Source organism: Vanessa atalanta, chromosome 10 (genome assembly GCF_905147765.1).
Source record: "Vanessa atalanta chromosome 10, ilVanAtal1.2, whole genome shotgun sequence".
Classification (NCBI taxonomy): Eukaryota; Metazoa; Arthropoda; class Insecta; order Lepidoptera; family Nymphalidae; genus Vanessa; species Vanessa atalanta.
Window position 1 is genome coordinate 3330139 of NC_061880.1, and position 15555 is coordinate 3345693.

Below are 15555 nucleotides of genomic sequence, written 5' to 3' on the forward strand. Positions count from 1 at the left end.
ATGTGGAACATCTATTGACACGCTTTAGAAGAAAGTTCGACCCTTATGACATGACGAGAAAAGACTGGCTGGCTGTTGCGTGAGCGCGCACGCGCGCCTGTGTGCGCGCGTATGTGTGTGTGTGTGCCTAAGTGCGTGACGCGTATACGACATATTACATTGCTATATATTATAACAATAATAAGATTTTATTTTATTGCCGAAACCTTTTGTTTGTATTAATTTGAATGCATATTTATTTATTGGTTTTTGTTTTACTTTGCATGATTTGATTAAAAGTACTTCGTTCGTAATACTTTATGATAACAAGTGTATTATGTACCGCGAATACGTAATTAAATTGAAACTCATTCAGCAATAAATATAATAATTATGCTCTCTTATCGTTATGGGTTAGTGAGCGATAAACTAATACTATGTTAGTGCTTCTATAGATAATCCTATTAAATTATAAATCTCTGATGTTGTCTGTCTGTGTGCAATTATACGTTAATAATATTAATAATAATTTTACGATTAACTCTTTAAATAGATACAAATAATTGTTGCAGTATGATTATAAACACATATTAATTTTAATTATTTTAGGTTGTTTGAATGTTTGGCTTGGTACTAAACTTATTATTTACTCTACCAAATAGAAAAATAATGTTGGGTGAATTAGCTAAAGGACCAAACCACTTTGATTCTTTGTGGGCAATAAACTAATAAACATTGACACAAAAAATACATCCCTTACATCATCACCACACCCCCAATCGCAATATCCCGCCGGGTCTAACATTTTATGTCCCTAGTACCTGTTGTCTCACTGGCTCATTCGTCCTTCAAACCTAAACAATACAATAATACTAAGTATTGCTTTTTGATAAAAAATGTAATGGTTTATCTGTTCGCATGTTTTTCTTTTTTGACATAAAATTGATGGCACTCAAAGAAGTTTGTAGTTGTACATTTTAAAATTCAATATTGTCAATCACCAAGTCACCTAAAATGTTCACGTAAGGTGAATAAATATTACAACATAAGGTCGATTACCTCGATAGCCTTTTTGAGTATTTTGAAAATATCTCATGTTTTATTATTCTTACTTTTTTATGGCCTTTTATTTAAATTGTCTCTGTTGTCGTCATTCAGTCTACCAGTACATAAGAATTTCTTATATTAACTTGTTCATTAAACGTATTATCTATTGAAGTAAATTTAACCTTTGACCCAACACGCAATGTTTTTAAACAATTCCATTGAAGATGTCATGAATGATCGACAATATTTGTAAATACTATTTTCCTAAATAAAAACATATTATTATACGGCCACGGTAAATGTGTTGCTAAATAATTACTAATAAAACGGGAATAACGGATATTGCATTTTCCTGCGAAACACTTATAGTTATTAATAGCTAGTATGATGCAAATTAGATATTTTATATAGAAGGTCTTACCTATAATAACCTATAAATATTCTACATGTTATCGTATTGAATTGCTTTTATCAAAAATGTTACATACGATTCGATTCACTTGAATTCTACCTTGAAATTTTCTTTTATATTTTACGCGTCAGTATCAAATATTTATTTGGATAAACATATGTATCATGAAACAAAATATCCCCGGTGCGTCTTTCTGTCTGAATGCAAGAAACTCAAGAACTCATCAACGGATTTTCATGCGGTGTTCACCAATGGACGTAGTGATTCATGAGTAAGTTTTGCGACTGGTAGTTTTACTGGTTGGCATCGTGGTAACCATATTTTAATTATTAGGTATTTTATGTATGTATTTAAAGATAGTTTTTATCAAATTAATTATGATGAACGTATTATTATAATCTTAAATGGTACTGTTTTCAAATCGTAATCATTTGATACTATGCCCCTCGGAAGTCCGATATAACTTCCGACATGCAATATATACCCTGTATTTTGACCCCGTGTAACCAGTTATACTTGTTATTACTGACCACTTCAATAATAATCACAAGTACAGTGCAAGTATAACTAATTCAAAAAATATCCTGTTCAATTATATGTCCATTATGATATCTTGTATAAGATTTTACTGTTCGGTACTGATTGTTATTTGATATCTTTTTTATTTTTTATTTAAGGAATATTAGCAATGCCTAAAATTAATTAAGAAATTACTAATATTCCTATTTACCTCTCCTTTTAAGTTTATCACTTGTGTTAGGAGTGGATACGACAAAAACCCGACGGTTCAGGACCGATCTTTTACATAGCTGGGCGGCCCATAAACCATCGCGCTATTGACGCTTGAAACCAATAGAAATTATATAAATTACTGTTTGGCAATAAAACGTAAAGTAATAGTAATTTGAAATAAAAAAAACAAGACGAAACTGCGATTTTTGTTGAAAATATTAATACATTTTTGTTTGTGTAACCTGTTTGTGCATAATATGTATTATTTACAAATATGCCAAATTACGTATATGGCCTTATTTCGCCTTTTTAGTCTACTCACCGTCGGCTGCACGTCAAAGGATTCAAATATTAAAAAAAAAAAAATTGCCTTGACCATCTACATTCGGTCCATTCAATATTGTCGATCTTGTTTTCATTGTTTTGTAAATAAGCAAAAAGTTATTTATACAAAGTGATGATAAAAAATTCTGTGGGGCACGTATTTTTATTCTGTAGTAATTAAACAAATTACAGTTTAAAATCTGTAGTAATTTTCTTCATTTTCATAATAAGAACAAAACGAATAAAACGATTTGATGATGAGCATTATGCAAATACGCTTTTCGAGGCTAGCATTGCAACACAAGGCGAGTAAGTCACACATCGATTGATATATATATATATATATATATATTTATATATCAATCGAGTAATTACAAACTTTGATTTTTATGTCTAATTATACTAATATATTAAGGTCAGTTACAACGACGATAATAATCTAAGCGTTCGAAAGATATACGTTATAAATAAATATAACGTGAGTAACTGGCAACTATATAAAATTTTTACTAAAGAAATACTTTTCATTTTGTAGTCGGTACGTAAATTTTTGTGTTTTGTAGTAAATTAGAGCATATTTATCATAAATAATTGCCTTATTTACTATTATGCTAATTCCGTGCCATTTGTAGTAGTTATGTTTTCATGCGCTTTATATTACCTCCACTTACATTTAACTAAAAATGTTAGAACCAAGCAAATATAAATCACTGATTTTAATCTACCTATTACTGTCGTATGATTTTGACATTTTTGAAGTTTATGTATATCAATATGAAATACATAAATTTTTATCTATTAAACCTCGCATTATGGAGTTGATACGGCGTTTACTTGGTGGTAGGGCTTAGTGCGAGCCCGTCTGGGTAGGTACCACCCACTCATCAAATATTCTACCGCCAAACAGCAGTACTCAGTATTGTTGTGTTCCGGTTTGTAGGGTCAGTGAGCCAGTGTAACTACAGGCACAAGGGACATAACATCTTAGTTCCCAAGGTTGGTGGCGCATTGGTGATGTAAGGAATTGATGATATTTAGCCTATGGGCGGTGGTGACCACTTACCATCAGATGGCCCATTTGCTCGTCCGCCTACCGATATCATAAAAAAAGCTAGTTAGGTTAGTTATATTCTGCAATATCTATTTATAAAGACCTCATATTCAGGCTAAGCGAACATGGCCATTCATTTTATATATAATTAATTTATTCAATATCTAAGAAGGATTATATTCGTCCAGTTCAGAAAATAAAATAAACGATAATAAAATTTTATATTATTATCATTGTTTTATAGATTAAATAAATAGATGAGTTCAGAATTAGTATTCATAGATTTTCATACTGGATATAATTATAATGATTTTATTGAATTAAAATAACATATATAATTATGTAATTTAGTATGTGGAAAAGAATAACTATAGAGTTTTATTTAGGTTCTTCTGGGTAAAACATTTTAAAATACCCGTAAAATTATTCAAGTTTTTGTAAGAGCCTTAGCCGTATCTTTTTTATGTTTAAATGTATTCAAGTTGTTTCGAATATGTAAGAATGCAAATTTCAATTTGCCAGTCCGGTTGTGCAGGGGTCGATCGATGGTGCAATCAGAGCATTGTACACTTCAGTGCTGTCTAACAAAAGTATACCTTTTTTCTAATTCCACATATGAACGTTTTATTTCTATTTTTCTGTACACAAATATAAATTACGACTTGTGGCAATGTCTTTGTTCTCGATGTTACTCTTTTTAAATATATATATTTTTTAATGTCTGTAATCTTCTTTTATTTTTCGGACAAAGTATGGATGGACAAAGCGTGGAAATCTTTTGTCCGAAAAAATACAACGATTTTATAAAGAGAGCAGTAAATATGTAGACTTAACATAGCATAATATGAGGTTTCATTATTATAATTTTATGCTATTGGTGGCAAATGAGCAAGAGGCCAATAGATTACCACCAGCGATTACCAACGTCCATAGATTTCAGCAAAACCGGGGGCTTGCAGGCTTAGCCTGTGATTCAAAAAAAATTGTAACAGAGTTTAGGCCGCCAAACTTCGGTATCGATCAACTTGACGTCTGCAATTAATTTTATCCATAATATGCCGAATTACAGTTCTGGCTATTTAGACTAGTGCTCAGCTCATATGGATATATTACAAATCTCAGGTTGGATTCCCGGGTAGACATATAGCATAGGTCAGATTATAGTGCACAAGTGTGTAGGTAAATACATACAAGTGCACTCTTCATTATTTCACTCGAATATGATGAGACGGCAAATCTCGGAACCGGAAATGGTTTATTTGTAGTAATTTCATTGTTTCGACGATTCAAGACTGACCGATAAAAAATCTACGCTAATTGAATTAATTTGTAATAAGATTTATTACTAATAAAATAACAACATTAGTTTGATTGTCCTTAATTTTAAAAAGAAGGAAGGAAAATTTTTATCCACTTACAGCCGGTTTCGGTCGCATTGAAGAAGTTAAAAGCGTGGACACGTACGAATCACTCTTGCAATTATTAATACAGGAAATAATAAATAAAGAAGGATGCCACTGTAAATTCAAAACAGCTTCCGTTTTTCCTTACAACATGTGGTAATCCTCTGAATGTGCTCGTTTTTTTTTTTTTGTGACCAGTGAATAAAACACACGGATCTTAACCGAACTGACTTTTCTTGTACTTTTTTTTATAACTCTTCTTGTATTCGGGTCAGAATATCTTGAGAAAACACCCATGTGTCAGATTAATTCTGCCACATTTGTATCACAACCGACTAACCAACTTAAAGTGGAATATTATGGCTAATTAATGAACTGAACTACAAAAGTTGAAGTGTCTTCGCTTCAACTTTTGTAGTTCTGTTTATTCGTTTGCGTAGCCGTTGGTTCTTACTGGCTGTCACCTTACTTTACTTTGTCTATGGTATTGTTCGCATTTGTACCTTACAAGTGGGAACCTTTGTCCGTCTTTATATCAATAAGATTCGCTTTGTTAAATATATCAATCTACCAGACACAATATATCAATTTATCTTTACATATAACAGAAAAAAAACGGATTCTTGAAGATAAGACCTTTTTTTAAAATATTTCTCTTGACATAATAAATGATGATGAGATCCTTTGTTGGATTCGAATAAAACTCAATATCTGAGATACTTTTCTTGTTGACAAATGAAAGAATACTTCTGATTCCCTAGCATAGGGTATTTCCCATCAGTATGATTATATAGTCCATTACAATTTAACAAATTACTCAACTAGCTAGGTGTTGTAATGGCTTATCTATTCATGCGTTGGTCACACGTTTGTCTGAAAAGCACGTAGGGGCCGCACAATTGTTGTTAATTAATTAACGCGGCAACAATGACATTAGTTACCTATTTCTTATTATCAATCGTTTAATTTGACAACGTGTGAATCTTATATGATTTAATATTAGATATGTAATTGTTAACATTATTTAAAAATGGAATTCTTTTGTATGGTTAATTAGAAAAGGGACATAGCAACTCAATCTTAGTGTTGTAAGATACTGCGAGAATCTATTCTATCAATACTATAATCCATCAGCACTACTGGTTCTACGACTTATATTGCAGGGGAAAAGTAACTCCAACCACCAATATCGTACTTGTATGCATCAGGCAGAAGTTTGTCTGTGAAAATCTTCAAAATCGTTTCTCTTTCAGTGATATAAAAACAACGTTTTTTTTCAAATAAAGAAAGGTCAAGCGAACGACGACTAAATTTTAATTTTATGTTTTAAAAGTGATGTCCTCCTTACCGATTTCAGTCATCGTTCTCTCAACGGAGACTAGCACAAGTTGTGTGCACAAGCACAGGTGCACTTTCTTCTCTATCTCGGATGGGAGAATAATCCAACGTAGCATTACTGACTTCAGGTATTTAAAATAAAAGATAAGCTATAAAATAAATAAAACTCCTAATGCGTCCTTTATTTTTAAGATTTCTCGTTTCTACATTATAATATTATTACCATTATACTATTTGGTCTCTGAGACTTTTATAATTAACAATCAATAAAATTAAGTGTACCATAATGTGTAATATATTTTATGTAACAATGTTTTAATTGGTAATAATAATTTGGATAAGTTTTTATTCACTATAAATGTATGTACTTGCTATAGCAAAAGTAACTGTCATGTACAGTTAATACGACAGGTTTTTTAAACCTTGTCTGTGTGTGCATCAATACAAAGATATAATAATCGCAGATATTGTTAGCCCATAATTATTTTCCTTGAATATTAAACCTGTTTTTGATTTATAGAGATGAAAATACAAATGAATAGAATGATTGGATTTCAATAGGACAAAAAAGTAAATTTATGTAAAACGACACGAAGTCAGAAACTATTTTAATTAACTTATGACGAATAAAAAATAATTTATTCTCGGGTTAATTACATTTAATACTATATATTTGTTCATGTCGTGTTAATAAATAGTTAAGCAAACATAAAAGGATTTAAATCTTTAATAAGTACGGGTATTAATAATTGGTTATTTTTAATTTTGATCTATATAATATATATAACTGAGCCCAGTTGGCTTAATGGGTAGGACACGTCAGTTGTATAAAACGATTCCGGGTTCATATCGGATGAATTTTTGTATAAATAAATAAATATTAGACAACATCACATACATTACTCTGATCCCAATGTAAGTCGCTAAATCACTTGTGTTATGGAAAATCAGAAGTAACGACGGTACCACAAATACCCAGACCCAAGACAACATAGAAAATTAATGAACTTTTTCTACATCAACTCGGCCGGGAATTGAACCCGGGACCTCGGAGTGGCATACAAATGAAAACCGGTGTACACACTACTCGAGCACTGAGGTCGTGTATGTATCACAAATCCTCATTATAGTAATGTAGAAAAATAAGCTTCAAGCATTCTCTTTCAAATTAGATGAGGTCCTTGCCCAGCCACATATTGTTACTTATATATTTACGTTTGAAATATATTTGAACTGCAAATATTTTTCCAATTATATTTAAAAAAAATTAAGTTGTTTTATTGAACAGTTTATTTATACTATTCGATATTTAAATTATTTTATCATTTAAACGTATGTACCTGTATATTTTGATGTGGTTTTTCCTCTAGCGCCTCTAGTTCATTCAAAATTCAAATGTTTGTTGTGTACTTGTCTGATAAAATGTTTATTTACATTTTTTTTAAACACGTTACGTACTGATATTATTTATGCTCCATATATGCTTATTGTATTCATCCTGCGTCGACCGCTAACACATCTGTCAATAGTTACCGTGTTAACAATCAAATTATACATAAGTAAAACCCGCGGTATTCCCAATTTTTTTTTTGAAGAAATTAAATATTTTATAAGTTTTTATTATGACTTGGAATACGTAACATTATTTAATAATTTTTCTTTATTTGCATATTTGCGTCTTTGACGGTAAATTAAAGCATTTGCTTCGCTTGGTATTAAAGCGATTTTTCATTAGATTTTACACGACATTCATTATTAAACTACAGTGGTCACACATTTTCATTAGATTTTACATAACCTCCGAGTAGTGTGTACACCGGTTTTCATGTGTACGCCACTCTGAGGTCCCGGGTTCGATTCCCGGCCGAGTCGATGTAGAAAAAGTTCATTAGTTTTCTATGTTGTCTTGGGTCTGGGTGTCGGTGGTACCGTCGTTACTTCTGATTTCCATAACACAAGTGCTTTAGCTACTTACATTGGGATCAGAGTAATGTATGTGAAGATGATGATTGGATGTTCTTATAATAAATAATATATCACGCAATCAAATAAAATTCGCTTTTGGGGTAATTCATTGTTTGATGTTAATAAGATAGTAGATTTACACTGTTTATATTATCATTTATTTAAAGATATGTTAATTATATAATATTATATATATTGTAATATAAGGCAATTAAATATTAAAATAAATCTAGGTTTTGGAGTTAATTTAATGCATTCAAATATCCTTGGATATTCGTTAAATTGAGAATAGACAGATTAAAATAAATTATATTTTGAAATATAATTATCACACAAACAAGAAATGCAAACGAGACGATTTTTTCGTGTTAATTTCATTTCATGGGTTTTCTGTATCTGTTTTTTTAATTATACTTATTGCGTATATCGGTATTGTGTACTCAATAAATTATTGACACAGTTTAAAGGCAGTCTATATAGGCTAAGGTGTCTGGATTCAAACTTACACAAACTAAGAGATATGGGTTATAGTGTCGAGAAATTCTAAATAGTCCAACGCTTGCAAGTTTCATGTGCCTATATTCCCTGGACTCAGATAACAAATAAAGCTAATGGGCTTACGCCAGAACTCTTTACGCTGTTGTCCGATTGCTATCCCATTGGACAATTTGAATTAAGGAACAATAGTTTGCGCACACGCTTGAGCTATAAAGCTATATTTTCTATGTGTTAAGATATATTATAATAATATTACTATTATTAGTTAAATAATTGTTGTTACTTTAATTAACGACATAAAGAAGCCATAAAGGATCATTACTTATTACAAAAAGAAACTCAAAAAGGCACGGCTGTAAACGCCTTTGGATGAAGAAATAAATATATACTAGGTATATTATAAGTAAAATGTCGCCTGTGCACTTGGCTATTATCCGCTGAGACTGATCGCCGTGACCGGGTTAATGAAGTTATTAACAATATATTAGTAAGACGGCTCAGAACAGACTGTGCACACACTATGTGATTTTTTTTCATACAAATTCTTAATAAATTTCGAGAGATTATTGAATTCTAATAAATGATGGGACATTGTTTGGGTTAGAACATCGTAACTACGATATAACAGTTTTTTTTTTATTTTAATTTAAAATCCCGACACCGGCAAATGTGCCTGGCGTTAAATGGCTACCACTGCCTGTAGATATTTCAACTGCAAGGAACTGGTTTCTAGTGTTGTAGTTACACTGGCTAACTCACCCAAACCGGAACACATCAATACTAAGTAATACTTATTGGCGGTATAAAATATAGTTTACTTGAATTTCAATGTATTTTCTTTAAATAAAATGATAATAAAAAAATAAAGTTGCAAGGACAATTGTTATCATTCCACGCGGTCTTGATTTGTACAGAAGCAATTTTTCATTTCAATCAGTACAAGTTATCAATTTAAATATACATATATGTAAATAAATGTAATATTTTATAAATATTACATTAATTGAAGTGAAAATATGCAAATTAAATTGATATTATATTATTCATTTAAATTGTCTGTATAAATAAAATATTATATATAAAAATAATATAATAAAAAATCAATTAAAAAAAACTCTGTTACGAATGAATTTGGATCCTCAATTCAATTAATAAGATTAATTAAATGTTAATCTATCTTCGGTTCAGAATGAAGGTTCAATAAAGATCTGGCTTAAAACTCAGGTTATTATTTAATACAGATTATTGGATTCCTTAATTACAAATAACTTTGTACTCGAATATCCTGCAGCAAAATCAACGAATACTAATTTACGTGTTCTTGTTAAATCGTATAAATTAATCCTCTATTGAATTGAGGCATTTTCCTATATTTTTTATTAATTGTTGAGCGCGTTCATCATCGCATCGGAAATTGACAATGTTTACATTATCACATACAATAAGTTCTAGCAAAGGAAACTAAAATATCCTTTGTACTTTTAGGCACACAGCCACACTGACCTTTAAAATCGGAATTCTAATTACAAGTATTGCTGTTTCGACGTATCAGACGGACTTAGTTTAATTACCGGGAATTTTTTTTCATAAATTCTAAAAAAAAAAACATACAATTTCAATAATTGCGAGACTAAATATTTTTTTTAACCAAATATTCTTGACGAATTTTTCTTAACAATACAATTTTTTGTTTAATCTGTCACGAAACTTTTGTAATGTTAATATTATATGTGAACTATTGAGACGTTCTAAATATAAAAAGGTCGTAACTTTAACAGCATTGTTTATTACAAAATAAATCATATGTTAACATAATTTTGTATTGATTCGGATAAAATTCATTCAACCATATATTTCTTTATTGCGGTCTACTTAGTATAATATCAGAAATGTTTCAGTTTTGTAATATATAAAATTACTTAGTCTGGTCACATCGAGGTCAATGTAACTTGTTGCCTTTTATTATCTTAATATAAGAGAAATTATCGACAGAAGTAATATAATGTAAGTAGTACTTCTTATACTTATTATGATATTCATTGATCAAAGATAAGGTTTTCTTATTGAAGAAGTATCTGTGTCAGTTGAGATAATAACAATAAATTCCTTTTGTCCAATAAACAACACACATTAAGATTTAATGTGATATTGTAATATTATTTATATTATAAATACATATATTTTAACGAAAATATTAAATTGTTCGCGAAAAAAATACCTAAATTAACAGCTGCACTATTTATTATTAAAACTATTTATATAATGCTTATGTATACATCAAAATGTACTTACTTTTAAAGAGTCCCATTTTAAAACACTTTCTCATTATGCTTGGGAAGGTATTTAATTTATTTACTTCTCCCATTTATAATTTGCACATAAATTATTATTAATATATATTTAAGTGCATTTCACGATGTAAGTTTGTTTAAAGTCCGTGTGTAGCACCGGGTCGCTACGAACTATTGCATGCGACTGAAGGAGCCGGCGCTGCGCAGGCGCAAGTGGCACCGGGCTTGTGGCCTCGCTCATTGCCACTCTACATGGAAATCACATCCATGGATTATCCAATTAGAATCGAATTTTGTCACTATCTATGAAAACAAACACAAATATATATTTGAGTTTGTGTGAGTGAAAATTGGTGATGATGTTTACATCTTTAAATATTATTAGACATGATCTAATATTATTAATCGCTCGGAAGCAATTATCGCTGAGATAGCATACACGGAAGCGAAGAAAAATTTTATGTTTTCCTTATTTTTTGTTGTTGTAAATAAAAAAAAATAGAAATGCTTTTTAATTGTTCATTACAATTGACCAAGAATTAATTATTTCAATAAATATTGCAATATATAAAATCTTTTCTGTTGGTTTTTTTTTTTGTTAATAACGAAAAGAAACATATTTCTCCATGGAATATAAACGGTGCATTTATCTATGGATCATTTATCTAAATGTAAAGATAATAAAAACCATATTAAGAGAATAAGTATGAAAATAACCTTGCGAATGCTATCTGTTAAGAGAGATAATATTTCTTTTACATTAGCGCGATAATCTTAAACTTGTAATACTTACTGAAATCAAACTAAGCGATTTATAAAATGTCAAGTTCTTAGTAAATAAAGGTAATTAATAAATAATATATATATAATTTAGAAAGATAATAGTTAATAAGAACGGCATCATTTGAAATGAAGTCATTGACATACAATTCGTTACACTATGAGTTCATCCTTACCATATGAAGAGGATTTATTTGTTGGTCTATCTTTCTTTCAAAGAGCAACGCACCGACGTACTTCCTTTGCATTTATATAGTATATGCTCGGAGAGTAACATAACACTATGTGTCACTTTTCATTCGCGGAAATTTGACGGGAGCGAAGGCGCGGATTATTATTCGTGGTGGTAAGATTATTTCTGGTGGTACAGATACTATTAGTTAATAAAAGTAATATTATGTTGTTTTTTAATGTTGATGTGACCGATTTCGGTCATTACGACATCAACATAACAACATTACATTATAATGTACAAGTGTGCCCGGGTGTGCAAGGGTATATTTTCCTTCACTCTCATAATCTGGTGGGACAGCAATACCGACCCGACCGAAAAGGGTTCAGGCGCAGGAGCAACGGCTTCACGAGCTTTCCGAGGCACGAGAGTTACTTCCAACTCCTAGACTCCGGGCTGTGAATTTTACTATATAACTTTTTATCGGTTCAACCTGGATTTTAAATTCAGAACCTCGGTAATGCGCTCTTATTTGTAGCCACTAGACCAACGACGTAATCATTAGTTTTAATAATTATTTTGTTGAAAATTATATTTGAGTAGCTGCGGAAGATTGATGTACGACTAGCTCCTGATCGATTCCATAGATTTTCGATGATGTGCAGCCAATTGCGGGAGATATTAGCGGGCATAAGTATGTGGACAAACATAGGTGCATTCTTTATTTCTTTAGTCTCATAGTATGTTAAAAATGGTGTATTTAACAATGATTAAAATTATAGTTCATGCTTGACTATTTATTAATGTAGTCAATTATTATCATAACAGAGTTATCTAGTATACTCAGACTAAATAACCTTCTGACACACTATCAAATATAATATATATTAATCAAAGACAATAAGATACATAGAATAGAGGTATAACTAAAATATAGCAATTAGAAACGACTGAAGCGGATCAGACGCAAGACTCACAGCTTTACAAGATTTTCAATGCACGAGAGTGTAACACTGCCAACGTTATAACTGACTTTTATTGGTCTGATCGGGGATTTTAAGTCAGGACCTCGACGTTTCTTTCTCGAAATCTGTTTCCCTAGCGAAGAAGTATAAACTTTCTTAAATTATACAATGGTTCCGTCTAATTATTTTCCGTTCATTTTGATTAATTTATTTTATTTTACTTTTCTTACCATTGAGATTTTATATTGCAAAAAAACATTTGTCTAACTAATACAAGAAAATAAAAGAACAACAGTTTAGTTAGTATTCGTTGGTTCAGTATCCATACAGGATATATATTGTATATTTAATTATATGTAATTCAATTGAGGAAAGTCTCGTATCTTATTTCATGTATTATGTCTTCGTCCTATTTGCAGTTGAATACTTAGACCTTGGAGTAGTAGTGCAAAACCTTAATTAAAAGTATAACACCTGGCCTTTTTGTCTCCACAAGAACGCTGGAAGAATAAAATTGAGATTCAACGGGGACTTGTTTACTTTCCAGTAAATGATATATTATATACATATATAATTGTATTTAACTAACATTACTTAGTATTTAAAATGTTGAAAAAGGGTAACTAAAGAGTTTCTTGCTGGTTTTTCTATGTAGAATCTACATTCCGAACCGGTGGTAGCTTCACTGAATATAGTTTTTTAAATGTCGATTCAAAAGTGCTTGTAAAATCCTACTTGCAGCTAGCATTTTGGCCACCATACAACGCGGTCATTACTTATACAGTTTTTTTTTCTATATAGTTGTGGCCCTAATGTTAATAATTCTTATGTAAATAAAGTTTATACAAACATTAGCGACCCGCCTCGGCTTCGCACGGGTGCAATACTTATACTAAATATACTACAGAATGTCATTATAAACAAAGTTCATAGCTTGTTGACATTACACAATACAAACCGCTATTTTCCTGTGTTAAATCTGTAATATCTTCGAAAATATTCATGCTGGAAAAGGCCATATTATTCTATATTAAATGCATGATGTACTTAATTGGATAAGGATTAATGCTGTATTGCTTAAAATCGCTTCGAAAATAAGGCATTTTTTTGGCTTAAAAAGTAAAGGATAAAAAATTGTTGTGTGTTATCCCTAAGAGATAGAGATATACCATCGCGGAATTTTTAAGGTGTACATTGTAAAATACTGTAGTACATTATTTTGATCTATGTTGTAGGGTTCAGCCAGTGTTTGTAATGTAAGCGCCAAAAAATGTATTTATTTACGACATAACATTAGAAACCCCTAAAATTATCAGTGTTTCTTTACTAAATTGTGCATGTATTATACATGAAGCTTCCTATTGAATCGCTAACAAAACTATCTATTAAAAAAAACTCATACAAATCCGTAGTGTAATTTTAAAGATCTAAGCATACACAGGGACAGACAGACAGCGGTAAGTGACTTTGTTTTATACTAAGTAATGATAAATGTATTTAACAATAAGAATGGGAAATGACATCATTACATAACCTCATTACTCCATTAGTCTTTATGTTTAAAAGGCTATAAACTGATTGACTGATCTGGGCATTTTTTTCAAAGTTTGCACAATTGTGATTTCGATTGACGCCTGTTTAAAATATAAGATTACGTAAAATTGTAGTTTCTTTACGAGTATTGTGTTAATGTATTGGAAAGTTTAATTATTTTCGTTTATGTTTATATTATAAACGATTTTTTTCGTTGCTATATATTTGGAATAAAATTGATCGATAAACCCTTACTTTGTCATGTTCTATTGAATAGTTGTCAGGCTTGAATGCCATTGTTTCTAAAATCTGGCTTTGTTAGCATCAAATCATAGTTTTTTTGAAGAAATATTGAAACTGTCTCCTGAATGTGATATATGTGTCATTGACATTTACTTATTCAAAAATTTAATCTATTGCCGTAACTTTAATATGTACAACATTAAATTTCTTTAAACAATAAAATACGAGAACAATCTGAAATAATTTCTAACGAATGTACATTTACTCTATAGTTTAGAGTTGACCGAGTAGTTTTGACGAATAAATATAATTTCTCAAACACATGTACACATAATACATACGCACAGACACAGAGAGCGCACGTTACGTTGCGGCAAATGGTAAGAAAGGTTGACGTAGGTCGGTGATTTTAATAATGCTGTTATTGTTACTTTACAAATGTTACTGTTACTTACAAAAGAGCGCCATCTATTGTCGATAATTGAAAGCATTAATTTTTATACTTACACGGCAAAATGCCCATCTTTTTTTCGTATTCTAAAACTTCGTTTAAGAGTTAAGTTTTTATGTGTTACTCGCTTGAAGATTGATAGTACCATCAATGAACAATAGATGGCAGGCTAGGCGTATCAGATTTTTTTTACAAACAGTCAAATAGGAGTTTTGCGTACTTGATGAAAGTGACAGGTTCTCCCATAGCAGGTATTATTGAAGATAGATCACAATAGATGACTTGCGAGTCTTTTTTTGATAATATTTGTCAAATAAATTTAAAGAAGTTTTGGCGACTCGTGCCCAATTAGTAAAATTTCGTATTCTATG

General features: G+C 30.6%; 1 protein-coding gene across 2 annotated transcripts in view; it reads right to left on the reverse strand.

The window, feature by feature from the left end:
• The window catches only part of LOC125066859 (organic cation transporter protein-like), a 61687-nt gene that overhangs the window by 15691 nt on the left and 30441 nt on the right, over positions 1–15555 (reverse strand). The window contains exon 1 of one of the 2 annotated variants that reach the window (XM_047675152.1): positions 11042–11261. The exons of the other annotated variant lie outside the window; for it this stretch is intronic. Coding sequence (XP_047531108.1) covers positions 11042–11114 — 73 coding nt within the window. The 5' untranslated portion in view covers positions 11115–11261. Of the gene's footprint in view, positions 1–11041; positions 11262–15555 lie in introns of those variants that run through there. 2 annotated transcript variants of the gene reach the window in all.